Source organism: Pocillopora damicornis, chromosome 7, assembly GCF_964200805.1.
Source record: "Pocillopora damicornis chromosome 7, jaPocDami1.2, whole genome shotgun sequence".
Taxonomy (NCBI): domain Eukaryota; kingdom Metazoa; phylum Cnidaria; class Anthozoa; order Scleractinia; family Pocilloporidae; genus Pocillopora; species Pocillopora damicornis.
Window position 1 is genome coordinate 25,160,805 of NC_142676.1, and position 23,785 is coordinate 25,184,589.

A 23,785-nucleotide genomic window follows, 5' to 3' on the forward strand; every position below is an offset into this window, starting at 1 on the left:
TGGGAACACTACTTATTTCAAAACTATCCTCGAGAGCGCTGTTACTTTGCTCTAGTTGTTTATAGTGACTTACTCATTATTTTTATTGTCTGTGCGCGCTTCCTTCGACGAAGTACGAGACATAGAAGAAATCGTTCTTTAATTCACCTCAAAAACAAAATTCATGAGCTCTTCTCCCATTTGGACACCAAATTAAATTGGGGTCGCGAATTCCCACGTAGACTCTGTGACCCCCTTCCGCAGTATGATTTTATTGTGTCAGCGGTCGTCCCACTTTAGTAATAACTAACTAAGGGGAGCTCAACTTGGGGACTAGGGTTGAATCAGCTGTTAATTATAACCAGCGGCAAGAATCCCGCGTTATTACTTAAAGTCACGTCCCTATCAGGGCTCATGGGCCTTTCCTTGCTAACGAGATGTCATCCGAATTTTTTGCAACGCGGGCTACTAGCCTTAGCTGTAATCCAAATAGTTCTGGCAAACAATCTACGCTAGTTAAGAAGGAAATCGAGTTTCTTCATGCAAACCTCTGCGAGGTACGCGTTGATAGTGACTACGGTTACGGGTTTTTAGATGGGACAGAGGAACGGAAGGAAGATCTCATTGAGCAATTCACCACATTGAATTCTACATGTTTTGTGCGCTCCACAACAGAGGTCAAGGAAAGGTCGCGGAGATCATCCGAAAATAGTATTTTCAATCTTCTTTACTTTTTCTTTTGAGCATTTTAGGTTTGCAATTTTCGGGAATAGGAAAACGATTGCGCAAAACAGAGGACGAATACAGTCAAGGAATGCCATGCCAGGGTTTTCATGTTTATATTACAAAACAACTTGACCTTTCGCTGCCTTTTGTTTGTTAAGGGCGGAAATATGCTAGTCATTTATGGAGCCCAGATGCGACGTCCATATCTTAATGAAGAAATGAAAGCGAAATATTATGTCGCAACAGTTCAATAAAATTTAGCCATCAAGTGGCCAGGATTTTAATTTCGGTAATTATCCGAAGGCATTTACAGCATCCGTTCCACACGTGCGTTGACAGACTATTGCACAACTTTCACCGGTGAGAAAATGAGTACGAAGAAATGCTAAATCATCGTCATAAAAGTCAACAATCATTCACAGTTGTCAAGATTTAGCGACTATTTAATAAAGCGTTTTTCGTAGTCTAAAAATGATCACATTTTTCTTTAACCTCGGCCCGAAAGGTTTTTAACAGTTTACACGGGTTTGGAAGAAAAGACAAGGCGCTGTGAAAAACATGCGCGTGTGGACCAGATCTGTTTTGTTTGCACTCTTTTTTCTTTTTTTTTGAAAAACAAAGAAAGCAGCCCAAAATTATGAAAGCTTGAGTCTCCAGAAATCTTTAATTTAATTTAATTTCTGACTTGCTAGCCACTCTTCCTCCTGGCACTTTATCTGCAAAAGAAACACAGAAAATTAAAGAGGAGATGCCTAGTTTTGTAGATGGATGGTTAACTGATACGGTGAGCAGTACTGTATTCCAGTAACTATTCGAAAGATTAATTTTGTATATCTTCAGTTGTTAAATTCGTTGTGTTTCTCTTTGCAGATCGTTGATGCTACACTGTGGAAACTAACAAAAATCTTTGCTGCTGACAGTACCCTTTGTCAGTTGGTGAAACATGGGGCAAGTACCCGTAGATTGTGGATGGGCGAGAGGTTCCATGGAATTGAAAAAATTGTTATTCCAATGAATATCACTGGACATCACTGGACATTACTGGTAAGTCGAGGATGCTATTCATACTGTACATTTTTTTTTTAAAAATAGTCATCTCTAAAAATTTGTATTATATTCTTTAGATAAATTGAACATTGTACACATGACTCAGGACTTCGTTTTGACGACATAAAATAAATGCGTTCAAAGATTTTAGATAACAAGGAATCTATCCGTGTCTACATTGATCCTATTCATGGAAACAAACATCCAAATGAAATAACAGCAGCTTCCAATCCCAGCCTGTACAGACTTATAAATAACATAAGGTGAGTTTCTGTATTCCCAGCAAGACCCTGTGTTTCATTGTTGTGAGAGTTATTAATGGCCATTGTACTGGCCACATTGTTTTTATGATTTTTCAGCTATATATATATGAGTAATTTAGTGACTTCATGTAACATAAACTTAACTAAACCTAACTTAATTGATTCCATCAATCGCCAGGAATTAATATTGAGACAATGTTCATAACTCATTTTTGTAGCTGTATCCAGTAGCATTTATGAAAATGGTTGCAATCTTTCTGTAGTGAGGCTGCTGACATCAAAACAGGCTGGAAAAGTAAAGAGTGGGCATGCCTTGAGCCACCCCATTTTCAGCAAACTGATGGATTCAACTGTGGAGTACTTATTTGTAAGGTAATCTTTAGAGTGGTATAAAGAATTAGATAAGTGAGCTCATAGGTACCAATTCCATCAATATCTTTGACATTAAACAGTCAAAACAATATGATGTCATTCCATAGCAGTTTTTAAAGAAACATAATCAGAATATTTACATTTTTACATCAACCAATCTTACATCATATATAATATAACTGCAAGATCTATTGTTAGTTTGCCAGGAACTTGTGTGATAACAGACCAATCACAAAGGTCAATGTTTCTATTGAGAGAATGAAGCTTCTATCCAACCTGTTTGGCAGCTGTTACGATGACATTTTGAGGTACAATAATTATGCCTTTCTTATCATTACAATCACCACTGTGTATTGTGTTTAATCCCAAAAACAAATTGACAATTAAGTAATTATTTTGAACTTTTACTTCACTTTTTGGCAGAGGAAGGGATGTTGTTGTTTGCAAGGTGTGTCAGATGGATGACAATGAAGACTGGCTTGGCTGCGATAGATGTGGACATTTCTTCCATGCTAGTTATTTAGGAGTGAACTTTGCCACAGCATTGCAAAATCCTTTCTTTTATTGTCCATGATCATACACTTAAAATACACACAAATAGCAACCTATCTGGGAGTCTTCTTTTCATTTTTAAAGTATGTGATGGAGTTGTGGCTCAGCTTGTTGAAATTTACATTCAAGGGAAAAAAATTGTGAGAAAGTGTATTTTCTAAAGCAAGCTATATAATTTAAATCATTTTTTCCCAAAGAATATGCAGTAAAAGGGCCCACGAGGTAACTGTTAAGAGACCAATCATTTAAGTCAGTTAAAATTTGACTGACTGAATGTGATCAGTAATACTTCTTTGTTATAGTCACAGCAAATGTTCCTTGATTTAGGCACTCATTTGCTGAGAAACTGATGAAATAGATATGTCATGTTCATTAAACATCTTTTTGGACAAAAACCATGGAACCAATATTTTCAGAAACTGTAATTGTAAAGAAAACAAGAAAGAACCAAAAGGCACACAAACAAGCAAAAGATAAAATACTAAACAAGAACTTAATGAAGAGAAAATTGAAGACACACTTCCAGAAGCTAGTGATAAAATGCCCTTTTTTACCCTGTACGTTCCAATCTGATTGATAAACCATTTACCAACCATTTACAAGACTAATGGCTGAAGTATTAACCTGTGAAAAATATTATGGAATTGGAGTTGACGATAAAATTTAGAAGGTCCGGTTCTAAATAATTCATATCCTTGTACTGTATGTTCGGGTATAACACATTTGTCACTGGTTTGTGTATAAACACTTTCTTTCCTAATTTCAAAAGCAATTCCCAGTATCTAAGAGTTATTTGGTGGGGGACAGGGGGATGGGAACCCATGAGAATAGGGGATGGAGGTGTACTGGAGGCAAGAGGGGTAGGAACTGGGTAAAATTTTTAGCAAAATTGCATAAACTTTTGCAATGAAAATAAAACAGAGGCAAGAGCCATTTAATAAGGGTATGGGAATCAGGATGTTCAGACCCCTCTGTCCAACTCCCCCCTCCCTGCAGTAATTTTAAATCCAAGTTTTCCCAGCTCATGCGAACACACTTGAGTCCCCCCTTCACCAACTCAAACTATTATTGTGAAGGACCTGCTCTTCACCATGACTAATTATTAATATGAAACCATTACATTTCCTTCTGCAATAAGCCAAGAATACCTTACTGGCCAGCTTCTAAAAGCTGCATATTTTTTACGATAATAATGCTTACTTGTTCTTAATTTTAACTGATGTCAACTACTAAGTTTTCAATGGGCCAGTAGACTGTTAAACAGACGAACCTATTCCTGATCTTAACGGCAAATTATATATGGCCACCTTGGAAGCTCAGCTTTTTTATTGTATTAAAAATTATAGACGGAAAAGTTCTGCAGTTTTCTAATAAAGCATTCCTTTTTACCGATGTACTTACCTCCTATTTGAATCTGCCATTCAATTCGCCTTTTCTTAACGTAAATTCTAACAAAATCCTGCAAGGTTTCAACTCCGGACCCAACTGATTAGAGTAGAGTAATCAATTGTGATACCGCTGGTTGACTGCAGGCATATCCTTGTCTATTATTACTAAAGTGAGACGACCGCTGACACGATAAAATCATACTGCGGAAGGGGGTCACAGAGTCTACGTGGGAATTCGCGACCCATTAAATTGTACAGTAATAATTACTACGCGAAGTTGCAGAGTGAGAGATTTTAAATACCAACCAGTCATATATATATTTTTAAAAATATGATAAGACAGTCGAGGAAAATAGTTCTAGTTGCTGTACAGAGCGATTGTTTCCATAAATTACCTTGCTACTAGAGGAATTTCTAAGACAAGAATTTCTAATCCAGGAAGGTTTTCAAGGAATACCACTAAAACATATGCAATTTCGTGATTTAAAAATAACTCGGGTTTATGTTTAAAAAGCAAATCATTTAGTAAATTTAACTTCCATTTTAAATAATCACTTCTTATAAAATGACTTTTGTTATTATTCCTTTGGTTTCAGGGAAATGGTGTCGAGTTGAAAGATACTATGTCCCTGAAACATACATCCAAGCTTTGTTGGCTAGCATGCCGAATGCTTTCATCAATAGTGCGAGGGAAAGAAGGCATTTGCGCCCCCCTGTATGGAGAGAAAAATCCAGAGTTTTTCACTACAAGGATCATGAAGTGAATGATGTTATTTCTGCCCTGAGTTATCAAAGTTCTGTACCATTAGAGTTAAAGAAAAGCTATTGGGGGAATATGGAGGTTGCTGCGAGCAATGAGTTGTTAACCGCTCAACAAGCTTTGCAGGCGGCTAAGGAAAGAGCAAGGAGCAAGAAATCAAGCACAATTCCCACCCAGCAAATTGAAATTGTTGTTGGAAATGGAGAGGGGAGGGCAACCAGAGAATTTGAAGTAATCTGGTGGCCTGATCTTTTCTCAGACAATAAACATGGAAAGTTAACCTTGCGATTTTATGTTTCTAAAGTGATACTTTGATTTAGCCACCATGTTTTTAAAACATTTCCAACAGTGTGTAATACAAAGTCTAGTTGATTTGCCTATCATCTTCGGGGAATAATATCAGTGGACTTTCACCATAATACGGTCACCAGAATGACAGAATATAATACAGCAGTTATTGTTCACTTAAGTCTTAATTCATTTAGCTGAAAGAGTCACTAGTTGAAGGGAACTAGACCATTTTTTCCCAAGCATCTCTCATAATTTATGATGTAAATAATAATAAAAACATTGATAACAACAATAATAATAATATTTATAATAGTTAAAACAATAATAGTCATGATAATTATAATTCATATAATTATTTCCATTAATCTAATTATTATTATCATTATTTCAGTGTTTATCTATGAACAAAATGGTGTTATTGATAGTCTGACTGACTAAGTATCCAAGTGATTGAAACTGGGGCAAAATAAACTCAAGAAAAGACAGGAAAACCCCAAAAATTTTTCTGGACTGCAATTCTTGAGTTGGCTCACTGTGAAAGGTTTTGGGACTTCATTAAGCTAGTGCTGTCTGTAGTGGGCCCTGTGTCAAACAGATTAGAATAGCAGCTGAATTAGTAATCATAATGAGGACAATAATAGCATTGATCGACCACTGTGCCAATGATTAATGACAGTTGATGGGTGACAGGCAGCCTAAGCAACACATTCTTAAAAACAAAAAAAGAGGGAAACTGCTTTCAGATAAAAATAACTTTCCATATAGGACTGACAGCCCAAGAGCAGGAAAAAAATTGGGACCGGTTCTGCCATCAGATAACAACGGTCCATAGACTGACTACCCAAGAGAAACAGAACAAGTTGGTGGTTCTGCCATCAGATAACAACGGCCCATAATGGACTGACTACCCAAGAGAAACAGGTACACATGTTAGTTCTGCCATCAGATAACAACAGTCCATGGACTAATTACCCAAGAGAGACAGAACCAGTCAGGTGGTTTTGAATCAGAAAACAACACTCCATAATGGACTGACTGTTTAAGAGAAAGCCCTCTGAACAATGTGCCTTAGAAAATCTTTTGCATTTTAACAATCTATTAAAGAGAAAAGCCAACAGAAACACTGACAGTTCTGCTTGGGGGAAGGGGGGTGGGGAAATTAAATGAAAATTTACTTGCCTCAGCATGCCATCCTCATTGAGCAGCCTATTTCATTTTGAAAATGATGATCCCAATTGTAAGGATAATGATAATGATAATAATAAGAAAATTAATAATAATGATAATTACAATAATTACAACAATAACTACAACGAAAAAGTCCGTGTTAGTCTGGCCTCTACCTTGCAGAAAATACACCCCATCAATTGGAGCTGAATTCCTTATAGGAATTGTATTGCAGCTGGTCATTGAGGCACTCAAGCCACCTCACCACGACAAGGTACGGACATTGAGGTGGAAAAAAGGGGTCTGTACCACCGCCTTCAGATAACAACAGTCCACAATGAACTGACTACCCAAGAGAGACAGAAGTGGTTGATACATTACAATAATATGATTTATGCCAAAAAATGGTTAATAAAAATGATAAAAAAGGATAGTTCTGCCATCAGATAACAACAGTCCACAATGGACTGACTACCCAAGAGAAACAGAACTGGTTAGTAAATATCAGTCAAAGTTTACATTGACAAAAAAGAAAACAAAACAAACAAGAGCAAAAATAAATAACAATAACATATTAGTAAAAATAGCTCTGCCATCAGATAACAGCAGACAATGATAGCCTGACTACCCAAGAGAAACAGAGCTGGTTGGTATAAAACAGTCATGGTTTATAAAAACAAGAACAAAAACAAAAACAAAAGCAAAAAGAAAACAAACCAAAAATTAATTTTCAAATTTTTTATAACAGTTCTGCCATAAGATAACAGCAGGCCATGGATGGACTGATAACTCAAGAGAAACAGAACTGGCTTTAAGGTGTAGAATAGGGTGTGCACTAAATCTTTAATGGCCATGACTTCCAGCTTGGTCTCTCCACTTCAGAATCTGAAGCATTAAGTCTTTCCTGTGCACATCCATCTCACAGTATTGCCATTGAAAGTTGTTAATGGACAAGGGACCATCAAGTATTATATCTTTCGCTGCCATTATCACCCCAATACCACAACTTCCATCACCAATCATTCTAGAATCAACTGGTGTCTGACATGGCATGCCAAAACGCTGAAATCTGTGACAATTGTGCCAAAACTTTGCTTGAAGAGCTGCATGACAGGGGTATATTTCTAAGAGCAATCCTAATGATCTTTTGACTGAGGAAAGGGCTATGGGAGGAGCGGTGGACTTAAGTCCATCATCAAAATACATTTCCCTATTGACTAGATCCACAAACATCAATCCCCAGTGGTTGGGCAGGTAGACTGGCACCAATATTTGCTGGAGGTCATTGACTTGTTTCAGCTGCTCTACATTTTCTCTCAACTTCCGCTTTTGGAATTCTTTGTCATTTGACCTCATCCAGTCATAGAACTCACTTGGAAAGAAGACAGTGAAACCCTTTCCAACTTCTCTTGCTTTGTCTAGAAACTTGCTAATGCAAATATCTATGACAAAACTGTCAATGTAACGCTCCTCAACAAGATCTGAAAATGAGGTGGAATCAAGGTTCTTTGTACCATGCTCCAGTATTGGTTGACTAGCTGAAACATTCCAAAGGGCATTTTGCAACTGTACAAGATCTTTAGGGCTGCATTTCATCTGGAAGAGCCATTTAGCCTCTGCAGATACTTTGTGGTGGGTGTCTACTATTTCACAGAAACGCCGTAAGATAGATAAGGCATTTTCAGAGAACTGCCCAATACCTTCAATCTTGATGCCACAAGGATTCTTACCAGCTTTTCGTTCATTGTACAAAATTTGGTGAGCCCTCTGGATGTCACCTTCACAAGGACGCTCTGCTACAGAGAAGGGATCTGAAAAGGCCAGCTTCTCATAAAATGGGTTTAATGCAGAGGGAGATCTTGATGGTAGTGGAGGAATAAGGCTGTAAAGGGCAGCTACTTCAGCTCTTGTTGTGGTCTTAGCCATTGCAGCTCTAAGTGCACATTGCTGTGGCATTTTAGGAACATCATCATCTCCAATAACAACAGAAGTGTCACTAACAAGCTTTAAGGATGTTTGGCTGCTCTTTATGTGTGTGGAGTCATCTCGGGCTCCAAGCATTTCAGCAAAGTTAAGCTCTGACGTGGACGGCTGGTAGATGCTAGATGAAGTGGAATCAAGAGTATCAAATTTAATTCGTTTAGGTGCTGGCTGTTGCGGATGAATATTGGCATGTGAATTAAGATGGATTCTGGGATGACAAAGATGCTTGGTATTGTCTTGTGGCTCTGGACTTTCTGCAGAGAAATGCTTCTCCCAGTACTCATGACAGTATTCAAAAATGTCACATTTTTTGGAATCATCAACTTTAGTTCCATGATCTTTGTCAAAACAGTAGGTTAAAAAGTCAGTTCCAAACATTTGCTCAAAAAGATCACTAAGAACAAACACCCAGGATTTCTTTTCTTCAGTCCATGATTTTAAATCATGACTCATACTTTTCCAGCCACATCCACGGTAGGAAAATGTTCTTTTTCCTGTGGGAAAAAAGGAATTATAACATAAGGGCTAATTTTATGTGTCACCATATTTTAAAAGTTCAAAAAGGGTAAACTAAAAATCTCACTGAAACAGAATTAAATAATTGTGAAGTTATATTTATTGACATATAAATTAAAAACTATACCCACCTACACTAATACAATTTCGTGCTTCATAGAATGAGTACCGCAAGGATAGCAGCATAGTTGCATACCAGTGGGTAAGGATTTGATTCACTGGAAAGAAAAAGTGAAATTTTGATAGGTTCTACAGCCATCCAAATCAGATGTTCATTAATATGTGCATTTTTTCACAATTGTATGAGCATCAAAATAAATGTTTATTAACTCACAAGACTGGCTGGGCCCAGATGCATCATGGTTTGTTGCCTTAGAATACAATTGGCGGTGTAGCTTGTGGGAGGACTCAAATCCTTGCCCTGAGTACTTATAGAAAGAGCGGAAGTGCCGAAGAAGCATAGCACTGTGATCGACAACTAGGTGTCCATAATCACTAGTGCCGAGATGGGAACCAAACATCTTCTTCAGCAAAAATCCCCACTCCTTGCACTTAAATGAAAAGACCAAGAAGATAAGAGTAGCATAAGTAAGTCTAACCAAAGAGAGATTAAGTATATTAATTGGGGGCCAGCAGTGTTCCTGAGTGTGTAATAAATAATTATCAACTTGCTGGTGATGGCAGTTTTAAACCAAAACCTAGAGCATATAATAGTAAAGCTAATGTATAAAAGCAAATTTAAATTATTTCTGGGTATCCTCATTTCAGACAATTTAAGTTCTTAAATCCATATTTGAAACATTGAAAAGGCAGTGAGTATAATGCAAGAAAAAAAAATCACCTTCACATCATAAATGTCAATCTGTTGTTCTTCATGGTCTTCAAAGACTCTCTCACACATTGTGAGAGCAATTTCTCTCCAATCACAGCAAACCTAGTATAAATGGTTTAAGGCAATCATCAGTCTTCAATTCAGCCCTGATTAATTGATATAAATTACCTGCAAAGTGACTTACTGCATCAGGCAAACCTTTAAAAAACATTTACTGATGTGGGATTTTAAACACAGACAATTTTCTCAACTTACCTTTGAAAACATCTCAATTTGAAGTTCAGCTGCATATTTGGCAAAAGAACTAGAGGACAGTTGAAACCCTGGCTGAATTTTTCTCCCTCTTTTTTGTTTTTTCTTGCCTGGCTCTTCAGCATTTGAAATTTCCTCTAGCTTAAGGAATGCTGTTTCCACCTCATTTTGTTTTTTTTTCCACCACTCTTCAAGTTTAAGCAAAAAGGCTTTAAGCTCTGTTGGAGAATGGACACAAGATTTACTTAATTTGAAAAATTATTTCATGTGAACACCACTACGAACACCAATGCAGGACAAACAACTAAGAAGAAACAATGAAGACAAAACAGTTCACTTAAGTGGATGGAAATTGTATACTTAGATTCACAGGACCTCCATATGTCACAGCCCAATTTTAGAGAAAAAATTGGAGTAAAATTGTAGTTCACTGTGTGACAGTGTAATCATTAATAGCTATCTACAGTAAATGTGATGTGATGATAGGCATATTGACCTCAGCAGCCTTTACCTTTTGTCTCATCAAGGTAAACTGTTTCCTTTTTAGAGCCATAATCACGTATGTAAGTTCCCCTGTCAAACAGGTCACTCACAAACTGTAAATCAAAGTGTTGCATTTCTCAATTAGCAAAAATTTAAAGATTATCATTGCTAGCAATTCTTTATTACATGGTTTTTGAAACTAAGCTTTATCTTATTTTCAAGGTATATTTAATTTTGACAGATTCTCCCTGGATTCAATCAAACAATCATATATTCCAATATACGATAAATAATGAGGCTGGGGTTCAAAAGGTGAAATGCATACCATTATGCGCTCTTCAAAGAAAGCAACATAGCTAAGAATAACATTTCTTGCAGCTCCAGGACTTTCCATATAATACTGGGTCACTTTCTCTAGGGGCAGTGATCTTTCTACTATGTCTTCAAAATTCTGTAGAACTGTTCTTTCAGTAGACCCTGAAGAACAATCATTTGTAGAATATTCATCTGTGAGTTTGGAGGAATGTAAATGTTATGACACACACTAGCAGTGTGGTTAGCATAAAGAGTCACAAAACTACATGGTATTTGTCAGGTAAATGGAAATTACCAGAAAAGAATATACCTTGTCTCTAAAACAAACTGGTTGTTCAAATGAGTTTCATGCTGTTACTGAGAATTAATACAGCTCTTATGTATGTTTCATATGTACTGAATTAGCTAATTCCTAATAAATAGCATTGGGAATGCTAATAAAAAAATTATAACTGGCCTAAGGTGAATGATAAACAAATATGGCACAATAAATTATATCAAATACAAACAAATGGCATACCTGAAAAAGATGCCACTTGAATGTTTTGTCTCATTATTTCTGTTTGCTGGCCTCTTCGTTCCTTGATAGTTACTCGTGGAAACCCACGGCAATTTTCAGGACCATAATTGGACAAAACCTCATTTAATTTATCAAGGCTTCCAATGTGATAGGCAAACAACCCCAATGAACCCAAAAGCTGCTCACAATTTGTCATCTCACAATGCAGAGAACAAAGATTAATGCTGCTTAATTCTTCCTCCAATAGGAAATTAAGGTCATCTCGAAGGCCTGAACACCTATATAGAGAGAAAGTAAAGAGAGTTGGTTGGGTTAGATTTGCCACACATGAAACTTGTCTGTATGATACCAATAAATTTTATCAGGTATCTCACCTTCCAATGTTTGCTTTTGACCTTAAACAATCTAGACAGGTTTCATCTGCATCAACTCCATGGCATGTACAGGCCTCAATGAAAATAAGTATTTAATTAAAATTCATTTCTTAGTTAATTTCATGCACTTTAACAACAGATATAAACATTCAATTCTACAAAATAAAGTCATCAATGGCTGTTTTTCACTACAGTCATGTACTACCTCCAATTTGACTTGATGCCATTCTACTTTCAGAAAACTGATCTGATCATAAATCGATGACATAATTAAAAGCAAGGAAAATATCAAGAGAAATAATTACCCTGATTGCATCACAAAATACACAAAATTCCACGCCATATCCTTTCCCACCAAGAAGGAAATCTTCATCATTTTTTTTTTGTTGAGAAGAAGCAGCAAGGCCTTGTAATCAAGAGTCACTGCAGAAAAAGGAAATGTAAGGAAAAAATTACAGAAAATACTTTGATGTTCATAACACATGAGACTTAACACATAATAAAAAAATTGTGTCTCAGGAATACTCACTTCTCCACATGATTTAACTTAATTTAATTAAACAATGACTCAATGTTATTGTGCAGTGAAGAAATAATAGGCTCTGTGTGGAATGTTTTCTTTTCCTTTTTTCAATGAGTAACTCTGAATGTTCAATTAAACAGAAAATTTGGCTGCTTTGCCTGCTTAATTCCAAACTTTGTCATTTTGCAGTATACTTTTCCTCTTAATTTTCTATCTCTCTTATTAAAAATTACCTGTGAAAGAAATGTTGTACTTTTTACCATCAACCCGTATTCCATGTTTTTTGATGACATCTTTCTGATTATTGAGGTTCTCAAGTAACTGCTTTAAATTTGACCTAATAAAAAAAGGAGAGAAAAAATTAAAAGAGAACACTTGCAAAAGCACCTTCATTAATGCAATCCCACTTCTCTGAGTATTCTAGTATTTACAGCAAAAATGATGGCAATAATGTAAGAGCCTTTAAAATTATTCAAAGTCTTCTCTTCAAAACCAGTAACATGCACTATTGTCTGCATGCACCAGCATGTGATCCAATACACATTTTATAACCGTATTTTTTATTTTTGTAAATGATTAGAAATGGTCATTGTAAAATTAGTTGTTATAATTTTTGTTCACTGATTATTTGACCTGATCGACTTACTTAAATCACCACTTACCTTTTCTCTTTACAGTTCCCAATTGCAAGGGGATAAATAGACAGTGCGCTCTCAGAGCTTTTGTTTTTAAAATCAATGGGTGCCAGGCCTACAGCTACTTGGTCTTTACCTGAAATAAACCAATACAAAGACACCTTTGCTTAATCTGGCCAGGATTACACTTTCATACTCAAGACTAACAACTCTCAAAAAATTTACTCAAATAAGAACACACCTCCTAGTGGACGTCCATCAAGTTTAATGTTAAACTCTTTGTCTTCTGAGTTGCATGAATGGAGGTGCTGCTCCCTAATTGCCCAGACAAGAACAGAATTTAGATGCACATTCCAAGCATCAAAATCTGCATCCTTGACCCTGGCAATTTTGAATGTTTTCTGCACTGCAGAGAAGACTAGTTTCTTCAGTGCCTTTATCTCATTTTTGGTGAGCAGTACAGGCGTGTCTCCAGCTCTCTGTAGAAAAAAATTATCCAGAAACAGGTTTAGATCAACTGTCACTTTATAAATGTTAAAAAAGGTTGACATCAGTTATGTTCAGAAATACATTCAAAAATAACCCACTAAAAGAAGTCTCAATAACTGCTTTATATATCGTGTTCTGATTTTCAAGCCATAAAACTGAATGAACAAATGTAATTCCCATCTCAGGAGGAATCCTTTGAAAACTGGATACCTTACCTGAGGTGTAAGATGTAATTTTACTCATAAAAAATCAATATGCTGTACGTCTCACCACGATACACAAAATCATCCTCATGAAATTTGAAATAAAACTCTTATGAATTTTGTCAAGTACAACCTTACATGGGGTTTACATTGCTGGTAAGAAAAAGGATCACATGACCGATAGCTCATCGCTATAGAAACAAAGCAATGAAAATAAAATAAATAACAAAATACTTAAATTTAATGAATGCAAAAACCTCTACGGTTAGTAACTCACCCCACTCTTTCCTAGTCGAGTCAAGTTCAGCAGAGTTTGCCAAGCAGAATCTGGGAGTCTTGTTTGGAGCTTAAGAAACAACAACACCCAGTCTGGTACACGCATGCTTTGGAAAACATTTGCGAGTGTTTGTGGCGAAAGAAGCTCGGTCAAACCATTCCTCGAACCCTTTGATTTTGTAATAATTAGATCAATGACTTCCGAAATGATGCCTTGTACTTTTTCCCTTTCCCCATCCGTTCCGTACCAGAAGCTGTTTCCGAGGACGGCAGCGATGGACTCATTGTACCTCTCAGAAACGTCATCAACGACAGCTGTTATCTTCCTGCACCTTTTAAGAACTTGTCTTTTCTTGTTTATTGTTCCTAAATCAGGTCGGTTCTTTGTGTCATCGATTGAACTACACGAGGAACTAGACGAACTTGACGGAGTAGATGAGCAACATGGGGAATTAAGGAGGGAAGAATCGTCTAAACTTGCCACCGAGCTCGATTCGAGATGGGAAATCCGTGCTTGGAGTTCCTTCACTTCCATTTCAAGGGAATTTATTCTGGCTGATCTTTCGGCAAGCAAGGAAACGAGCTCCTCGGAGTCTTGACTGGTTTTGGCGCCAAAAGATAAATTTTTCGCGCCCTCGGACTCAAAGTCTAGTGTGGCGGAGTTGACCAGATTTACGATTGCCATAAATCCCGCAGAATTAATAAGTTCGTCGGGAATTTTTTTATTGCGAAGGAGACCAGCAACCAGACCGAACGTGGACACAACGTGGACGGCGTCGGGAATCCTGTCCATCTCCACAACTCCAAACGATGATTTGGCGGGCTGAAGTTCCCGCGCAGCCACACTTTGGATTTCATTGGGAAATATCCTAAATACATCGCGTATGAAAAATTTACGCAGAGGGACGCCACATACCTCTTTCAAAAGTAGATACCAGTGCTTGGAAGGGTCAAGTGTGGCACTTGTAACCCTGCAAAGACTCTGAGCGGTAAAGTCAACCGTGAGCAAGGCGCACGTCGACAATCCGACTGCCTCCATGACTTCACTTTGAATGGTTTCGAAATCGAAAACATGATGCTTTTCAATTTTGAAAATCCCGCCGAAGTTTAATATTATAATATTAGTAAGAATTTAACCAGGATAGGTGGCTAAGTCGTGAGATCGCCACGGGTCTTGTTCGAAAACAATTGCTGGTTTTCACGTGACGTCACTAAATTTCAGACTTCAGAACTATTGATCCTCCTGAGATTTTACTTTCATGATGTATTAGAGCAGCTAAAAACTAATATTCAGACAAATTTTCACTCCAAATGGGCTCTTGGTTTAGTGATAGACTACTCTTGAATTTCTAAGCTTTTGCGTGACGTGGCCTTTACATGACGAGCGAGAGAGCTGTTATGTTGGTTTAAAAGGTGACTTATTTAGGGAAATTCAGCTATCTGAACAGTTCTTGTATTAGAATAAAGTATTATTGTTACGTTTATGAGTTCTTAGAGAGATAAATTCACGCTTTTGTAGCAAAACTCAGTGACAGACATTTCTACTGGTTTCCGGCCGCCAAGTTGGTGCCCATCTAGGTGGGCACCAGCATGGCGGCTCCATACAAATCTCTATAAATTTGGGAAAAACGTTTCTCCTCATATCTTCCGTAAGAAAAATTGCTGTGACCTGAATCTTGGCGAGAGTCTTTCCATATCTAGCTTCTTTCTATTTCCAGATTCTAGACTAAATCGAGTGAACGGTTTTTATTTTTTATTTTGATCTATTTTGAATGGCGTGACACTGAAAACCAGCAATAACTTTGATCGGAAAGCGTAAACATTGATCGATGCACTAAGTGGCGTGATACTGGAAATTTGATATGGTTGTTGCCCAGGTCGTAACGACACGTGAAAGTAACGATATCTTTTGTTGCTATTTTGTGGCAAACCAAGCGAAAGAATACATAAATAATTGAAACAGAGACTTTTATAAATACGGCGCCCGGCAGGTATCACCTCTTCTGTGAAAAGGGAGGATTTTAAAAAGACTACGTGATTAGAAACGTCATAATAATAAGGAAACAGGCGGGATCAGAAAGAACGCAGTTTTTTAATGAGCATTACGCATAGCAAATTTTCTAATATTTCATGATTTTTATTTTCATTGTTAATAAATGACCCCACGTTAACTCGCACGCAATCGCGTATCTCTCGCGGATTCGTGGGCGCCAAGTCTATGTAATTACATTGCGGTGTAATTTATGTGATGACATCCACCCAACACCTTCTTCCCCAACCCTCGGCATCAGTTTACAATGCCTGCTGCGAATTCTTTTCTTGAGCAAAGCTCGTCATGCTCTCACAGGCTTCAAAACCAAAGTCATTCTTGCTCAAAAAACAGAGCACTCATGGTGGGCCATTACAAAACAAAGTCAGAATCAAAATCAAACAAACTTCACGAAATGAAAAGCCCAAATGTAAACATTCCAAACACCTGTTATCAATTTTTTGGATTGAATCCTACCTCTTTCTTTACATCGCACGCGGATTAAGACCACGCTAACAAACATTTGTAATTGGTGCAGTGATTGTCAAGATGGCAGGGTCGTTAACTCGTCTTTTTTTACAACTTTTTCTCTACTTTGCCTCATCATATTGTACTGAAGGTAAGCCGGTTATATTGTCCCTTTTCGAGTTAAATTCAAACTTGCCTCGTCAGTTACGACGTCCTTTCTTGATCTACATATTTTTTGCCAGTTTCCAGTTGTTGGATTCTATTCCGTTTCATCCCCAAGACATTCTTGCATGTTCTCTGATCTATTTCCATAAACCCAGTTTCTATTTCCGATCAAATTCTTCTACATATATTACAATCAAGTTGTTTCCATAAATAATCGATACGAAGATTCAGCACTGAATTTTTTCGTTTTCGAATAAGTGTGAATCATGACTGATAAGATATTCAATAAGTTTTGATTTTTCAATTATAAAGCTCTCCAGCCAGTTACCTTGTGCACTCATTCAAATGATTGGGATAAATAGTACACAAAAGAATGTTATAATGATATTAGAGAATGTACTAGAATGATTGGTTTTTCTATTACACCGGGCCCGCCGTGAGCTTTAAAAGAAGTCTAACACTCATTTTATATGCATGACTAATAACAAACATCACTAAACAGTGAGTCGACAGATGAAAGAAATGTGGATTAGAATAGAATTCACGGCGAAACAGTTTTCTTAAACATTTCGAAATTAACCAGAATCTCATCTACGTGAAAATTTGTAATCTTCACATAAATATCATTCGTATTGAATACACCGAGTGCCTTTGAGACTCCTAATCACCGATTCAACCAAAACTGTTTAAAATAAGATATTTTCTTTTTTTTTTTATCATTAATCATTCTCCCACAGATTCGTGAGCTCGTCAAAGCTAACTGATTATAAATTCGTAATGATAATTAGGAAGTACTATGCCACCTTGAAAATTCTTGGGTCTATATGAATTTACTTTGAAACTTGAGAGATTTCAATGCAATATCAAGGCCAAGGACAGGTCCAAAATTACAATTGTTTTTTCAATGTTGATTATGGCTCCAGTTTTTTTTACCCCTAACACTTATTTTACAAGACAGTCCTTGATATACACATCATTCAACTTATTTCGAAAGGTAATTTTTTTCTTTTAAAAGTGATCGTACACTAAATTTTTATGGAAGGGTTTCCTTAGAAGTGAAATCTTCTCAATCTGGGGCATGATGTCTCTCGCTCAAGGAAGATTTTTCAGTCCTGCTCTTAGCCGGGTAGGCCAAGAATTGCCGGCACACTGTTGATTTTGTTTATGTTAGATATCAACAGGGATGTTAAAAAAAAACTTATTCAACTCTCTTACTTTGTAACCTATTAGACAACTGTCGTCATCTGCAATTCTTGCCGCCAATGAAAGACAAAGCATTACAAGGTCACGTGATACATACCAGTGACGTATCAGATCTGGAAATGTGTCAGTTTAAATGTTACTTGGCACCGAGCTGTATATCGTTGAATCTGGGACCGATCACAGCAAACAAGAAGAGAAGCTGCGAGCTCTGTGATGCTCATGGCGATGGAAATAAACATTCTGACGCATTAACCTTCCGAAAAGGATATCTTCATCAAGGGACGAATGTAAATATGTATACTGATGTTGTTGTAATTTTATTGTTTTTATGCGAAGGAGGTCGTTCTTTCTTTCCTTGTAATTTTCCCTTTTGTATTTCAGAATGTATGTGCACATGCACGGTGCTACTTGAATTCCACATGCCAGACTGGATTTACTGAAAAGGGATACCGCTGTCTTTGTCCTGCAGGCTTCACGGGAGAATGGTGTAACATTCGTATGTATCATCGTGATATTCTTTTCTACCCTGATAGCGGTCTTGTCGCGGGAATTCCTTGGTGCTAGTTCTTCCGGCGCCAATTTTGTCAGCTCGGATCGAATTATTTACCGATTCGATTAGACGTAGGTCTCCAGAATAATGCAGTCCGTGGGTAACACCAGGCCACATATATATACATTTTTCAGTCTTTCCGGTGGTGGAGACAATACTTCTCCGTAGATTAAGTGTCTCACTAGTCTGGTAACAGGACATGTCTAGCTGTTTTGCCACTAAAAATTTTCGGAAGCGGAGGGATACTTGCAACTTAGCAAGCTTCTTCGACTGCGCCCTTAATCTCATAAATACGAATAAATTATGGAGAAATGTTTGACTATTACTAGACTAAAATGTGAAAAAGTTGATAACGCTTATCATTTGCTCAGTCTGACATAGTACTAGTTTAGCCCTGTATGGGTACTCATTAGATAAGGATTCCTAGTTACCCTGGATTGTGATGATTAACATGAAACCTTTTTCGTTTAGGGATAACAAACGAAAAAGAAGTTATTTCTATTGATGTTGACGTTGACGACGAAGAAGATGATGATGATCACGGCGAGAATGTCAGTGCTAGCGGCAGCGGTGACGATTCTGTTTCTTGATATGGTATTTGATGTGGCGCCATAGGGTTCCAAGGATTTCAAAACCAATTTAACCTGACTTAATTTATTTTCAGTTCAAGAATATATAATAATATATAAAAATAAATAAACCAAGAGTTTTCATATTCTGATTTAAGTAACCATCCTTCTTCTTAGCAAAAACTGGGACAAAATGAAATAAAAAAGTCGCATTGGCCAGCGGTATCAATCAGCTGGCACGCGGCTATTTTTGCGACGGCACCTCGTTGGTCATTTTAACCCTTTAACTCGTATGACTGATCAACACATAACTTCTCTTTACAAGATCAATGCAAAATCAAGCAGATAAGAGATAAAAAAAGAAAAGATAAATTAGGGGGTTACGAGCGTCACAACAATTCTATAACAGACCGTGAGAAGGATTACTTCTAAAATCTTAGGATCGGAGTGGAAAGATTAATGTTTAGGGGGAAAAAATTTCATTTTGCACACTTCATCAGGTGACCCGACTATTTGTAAGTAGCTCTAGTCTGGGCTATAGTTAGGCGCGACTTTTTTTTAAATTGGTTCACACATCTGTGAGCCGATAAATTCGTGAGTCTTATAGTAGCTTAACGGCGTATCAAACGTATGAATATCTTGAGAACTGAAGCAATCATCTTATGTTGCGTCCATGTTGAGTTCTAGCCTGTTTTAGGCGTTTATTTCGTAAAACTGAACGAAATAGTAATCGGCGCTATAGTTGAAATGGGGCAAAAACGAGGGAGGTCTGGGGCGGGTTCATTGGTACGTTACTCGACCTAATCCTCGCTCGTTTTTCACTCCTCTTCTATTATCGCACCGTTTACTTCAGCAGTTCTCTTTATTAACTGAACGGTAGGAACAGGTTGGTTAAATCTATGAAATACTCATTTTTTCCTTTTTATTTCTAGTTCATTACCAGTCATGATTTGTTGTTGTATAATTCTTAAAATCATCCACATGTGTATGTAAGGTAAATACAGTGAGAGGCAAACAAAATATCTGTGACTCGTGTAGTCTTTAATAGTTTCTTCTTGTTTGTTTTGTTATATGCTCTAACAAATACCACAAAACGACCGAAGAATTTCAAAACTGCCCTCAAAAGATACGGTGGAATCAGTTAGACGCCTCATCATCGTCATCAGCTGCAGGAGCATCGACGAATAAGTCTTCTCCCTCAGATTTATCTGACACGTTATTGCAATAGGACCGCCTGAAGGATCCCTTTGAAACATTTTCGCGGAAAAAATCTGGAGTGTTCACATTTCCACCTCTTCGGTAACGAGCCACGATATATGTGCAGGTCCAGCCATTCCGCCTGCCTGTATATTTTCCTATTCCGAGCTCTTCTGAGTCTTTCCAAACCAACTGGGAAAAGTGCCCAAGGCCGGACTGATAACGATGAATGTTAAAATTATATCGACATACTTCATCGTACCTATGAAACAAATCAAACGAACAGACGCATATGAACTCACTCAGAGAAATAAAACTGAGAATATCTCCATTCATCTGCCAAATTCACTGTTGATGAACACAAAATACTGTGGATGAATTTTTAAAAGAAGTCACGAGCTCAAGCATTGATTCACAAATACACCTTATGTGCAAAGTCTCTTTTCTCATTAAATGCGAGTGGCACCCTTGGACCTACCCCTCCCATTAGCTCTGCCTTTGGCCTTTAATCACTTTATAACGGTTGGAAACTGGTTTACTGCTGTTACACTTACCAAGCCTTAATTGCATCTTCGACAGACCTTCCATCAACCCCTGTTTGAGTTGTACATCCTGATGCCAAATTTTCTCCCTGGCCCTGGCGGGAACTCTTGGGGGAGTGTTTCAATTCGGTGGTTCCACCGAACCTCTGGAACAGATTGCGGGCATATCGATCAGCAGCCGCATTCATCCCCTCGTCGAGGGTCATGCTCTCGGCGTCATGAATCGCACGCAGGCGGTTGTGTTGTCTTAAGGCTGCCTCCCTGTAATCTAAAAACATAATCGACACCTGTCAATTTGACCTAAAACGCGAACCTATTGTTTATTCAACAGGATTTTACGGCTATACTTCCTTTGGAGATTGAATCGGTAGGACACCCTGGCTTTATCGCTTGAGATCAAAATGTCATCAATTTTAGAAAAATTAGGTCGAGATGCGTCTGATTTTTAATGGGGGTTATTTAGGACGTGAAAGCCTTTTCAGGAAAATGGGCGATTCTTCAGACAAGTTTCATAATCCTAAACAAGTCACAAAACCTAGTTAACTCATGTGAAACTCTTGCACCATTTTAATTTGCCATGAGAGGTTTGGTTTTTTTGACGAGATAATCCCCATACAAAATCTCGTGAAGACCATGAAGGATGTCATGGCCATGAAGGCTGCCATGACCATGAAGGCTGCCATGACCATGAAGGCTGTCTTCAGGTTATTTAAACAACCGTTGCCTTCTTTCTTAAAGGTCTCAGTAAAGTGACTCTCAAAAGATGCTGGGAGAGACAAAAAATGCCGTAATTTTAATTTATTTTCATGATTTCTCTTTTGTCTCATTTATCCGTCAAGTGTAAGTTGTACTAACCTGCTTTCACCACATAACCCAAAGCAAGAAATATCAAAGCACTGAAAGATTTCATCTCCGCTCTGTGAAAAAATCTCTTTACCAGCAAACAAAGAAACAAACAAGGAAATAAAAAAACAACAAAATATTTTAGAAGGGAAGACAAATCTTCAATAGCGTTGTGAGGTTATATCGTCCGGGATTATAACCATAGAATTATAATCAGGTCAAAATATTACAAAGATCCACTTCCTTGCTTTTGTAGTTGGATAAGTTATCGCAAGTTGTGGAAATGCCTGAGTTTTAAACTATCATTTCTGGCTATTCTAGAAGATCAAAGTTGGATCAGAAAAAGACCAGGTAATAAAAAATCACGATTGATTAAGCCTTACAGACCAAATGATTTGTTACATAATCGTGGTTTGTTTAAAACTTTGAAAAAATAATGCATTTTGCCCTTTCATTGAGCGGGCATCAATCAAATCATTCAATCTTTTGGGGAAACGAAAGGGGAAAACAATCCTCTCCATCAAGAGAGTAAGCAAATTTCGAAAACAAATTCACATTTAATAATGTTGATTGGCTCTCCCAATTTTTTTTTTCAACTGTGTAAAAGCAGGTTAGATGGTTAAATTATGTTAGTCTTATTAAAATCTTACTCACCACGATACCAGTTGATCTCTCTCTTCCAGAGTCCGCTTATTTCTACAAAATTTTGTTCGCTGTCAAGGCATTTAATCCCTAAACTGGCATGGGTTCACGAACAAGCAAGATTTGTTTTTAAATAATAATGAGAACATTTAATTAATTTGTCAAGGTTGAGTAAAACAACAAAAAGTTTAATTAGTTTTTTTGTTTTTGTTTGTATTACTTCATTGTACCAATCTTAACTCTCATATAATTTTTCACAGTTGTCAAGTTTGTTTAAAAGGGCAATAAGATTAATTAGCTTTTGTGTTTTCGTTTGTTTTACTTTTTATTACAAATATTTCATTTATTATTTAATACAAAAGTTTCTCACAAAAAGAGCAAAACCAACAAGATAACAATCGTAAAATTGACAAATTACGCCAGTAACTCATACAACAAAATAGGGACAATGATACTTTATCAAACTTCAATGTGTTGACTTTCTTTGTCAGCTTTGCTTGTTACCCTCAGAATCCTCTGCGGAGAAGGGAAGGTTTGAAGAGCAAAAAGATTGAGTTTTCTCCTCACCTCCTCTGTTCTCTCAGTGTTTTGGTAGTTTGATACAAATATTTCGTACTTCTGTCTGTAACCTTCTTTTATGTCAATTTCATTTGCCCCAAACAAAGGAAGTTTAATTCTACGCCTGTGAATTCATTGAATGACTGATTATCTTATTTAACAGTTGTTTGTTTTTCTATTCGCAAATAGAAATTGTAATATAAGTTTAATAACTTCGTCTAATGTCAGTTGTCATTTCAGTTGATGTAATTTCACGCTTATGAATCTACTAAATGACAATTCGTTTCATTTACTAAGCAATTCTCTGCTTTTCGTTGTAAGGGCTTTTTCTCCATAGGAATCGTATTATTATTTTTTTTACGTATTAGAGACGACATAATTCGAGCCATGATTCGAGCCATAATTCGCGGACTTTTCTAAGGCATTCGATACGGTCGACTACTCTGTTGTCATACGTAAACTACATGCAATTAGATTGTCCAAGACAGCTCTTCTGTGGTTTCTGAGCTACCTAACTAACATTCAACAGTTTGTACAAGTCGATGACAAACGATCTAGTCTTGCAAATGTCCCATTTGGAGTTCCACAGGGCTCGATTCTTAGGCCGTTCTCTTTAATCTTTATGCGAATGACATGCAAGATTGCCTGCAAGATAGCTCCTTGCGGATGACAAAACGGTGCTTCATCACGCCACTCCCAAAGACCTTGATGTCTGTGTAGACAAGGTGAAAAAGACTCTCAGCAGCATCAAGTCGTGGGCAGCTGATAGTTACTCGCTATTGAATGAGACCAAGACTAAGCACATTGTTATTTCCACTAAGCAGATGTCTAAAGTGCATAATCTTGACGGAAACACCCCACCTCTCACCTTGAAAGATAAGACAGTAGATAGAGTAAAGAAATTAAAGTTGTTAGGAATTTAGCTTAGTGAGAACCTTTAATGGACAGAACATGTTAACGAGGTCACATCATCATGTTATAAAGTGTTAGCCACTCTCAGGAAGATCGAGAGTATGACATCACAAGAGACTAAGAAGTCTCTTGTTCAAAGCCTCGTGCTATCATGATCCAAA

General features: G+C 37.2%; 3 protein-coding genes, 1 long non-coding RNA gene and 1 pseudogene across 7 annotated transcripts; 2 read left to right on the forward strand and 3 right to left on the reverse strand.

Moving 5' to 3' along the window:
• Window positions 1-362: 362 nt before the first annotated feature.
• Window positions 363-3,334, forward strand: LOC149043294 (uncharacterized). Of its 3 annotated transcripts, none has more exons than XM_089211876.1 (6): window positions 363-536; window positions 1,576-1,749; window positions 1,897-2,015; window positions 2,279-2,387; window positions 2,586-2,695; window positions 2,811-3,334. In XM_089211876.1, the coding sequence occupies exons 1-6, from the start codon at window positions 417-419 to the stop codon at window positions 2,959-2,961; spliced, it is 783 nt and encodes a 260-aa protein (XP_089068002.1). In that variant the 5' UTR covers window positions 363-416; the 3' UTR covers window positions 2,962-3,334. The 3 variants fall into 3 exon arrangements, with proteins under 3 accessions (XP_089068002.1, XP_089068004.1, XP_089068003.1); XM_089211877.1 differs by lacking the exon at window positions 363-536 and adding an exon at window positions 1,432-1,489; XM_089211878.1 differs by lacking the exon at window positions 2,586-2,695.
• Window positions 952-4,573, reverse strand: LOC149043295 (uncharacterized). The gene is made up of 2 exons (XR_016188278.1): window positions 4,341-4,573; window positions 952-1,421 (listed from the first exon to the last, which is right to left on the reverse strand). It is a non-coding gene; the product is annotated as an uncharacterized LOC149043295 (long non-coding RNA).
• Window positions 4,574-7,192: 2,619 nt separating this feature from the next.
• On the reverse strand, window positions 7,193-15,068 carry LOC149043296 (uncharacterized; annotated as a pseudogene). The gene is made up of 14 exons (XR_016188279.1): window positions 13,948-15,068; window positions 13,220-13,457; window positions 13,006-13,114; window positions 12,577-12,680; window positions 12,126-12,243; window positions 11,821-11,894; window positions 11,447-11,724; window positions 10,937-11,088; window positions 10,640-10,724; window positions 10,132-10,346; window positions 9,886-9,978; window positions 9,379-9,595; window positions 9,176-9,262; window positions 7,193-9,022 (listed from the first exon to the last, which is right to left on the reverse strand). The product of XR_016188279.1 is annotated as an uncharacterized LOC149043296 (transcript).
• A 1,361-nt stretch (window positions 15,069-16,429) lies between these two features.
• LOC149043297 (uncharacterized) lies at window positions 16,430-19,074 on the forward strand. The gene is made up of 4 exons (XM_089211881.1): window positions 16,430-16,594; window positions 17,839-18,098; window positions 18,193-18,307; window positions 18,833-19,074. The coding sequence occupies exons 1-4, from the start codon at window positions 16,525-16,527 to the stop codon at window positions 18,949-18,951; spliced, it is 564 nt and encodes a 187-aa protein (XP_089068007.1). The 5' UTR covers window positions 16,430-16,524; the 3' UTR covers window positions 18,952-19,074.
• Window positions 19,075-19,952: 878 nt separating this feature from the next.
• Window positions 19,953-22,272, reverse strand: LOC113667237 (Golgi-associated plant pathogenesis-related protein 1). Its single transcript, XM_089211880.1, has 4 exons — window positions 22,167-22,272; window positions 21,525-21,600; window positions 20,682-20,937; window positions 19,953-20,389 (listed from the first exon to the last, which is right to left on the reverse strand). The coding sequence occupies exons 2-4, from the start codon at window positions 21,577-21,579 to the stop codon at window positions 20,068-20,070; spliced, it is 633 nt and encodes a 210-aa protein (XP_089068006.1). The 5' UTR covers window positions 21,580-21,600; window positions 22,167-22,272; the 3' UTR covers window positions 19,953-20,067.
• Window positions 22,273-23,785: the final 1,513 nt, after the last annotated feature.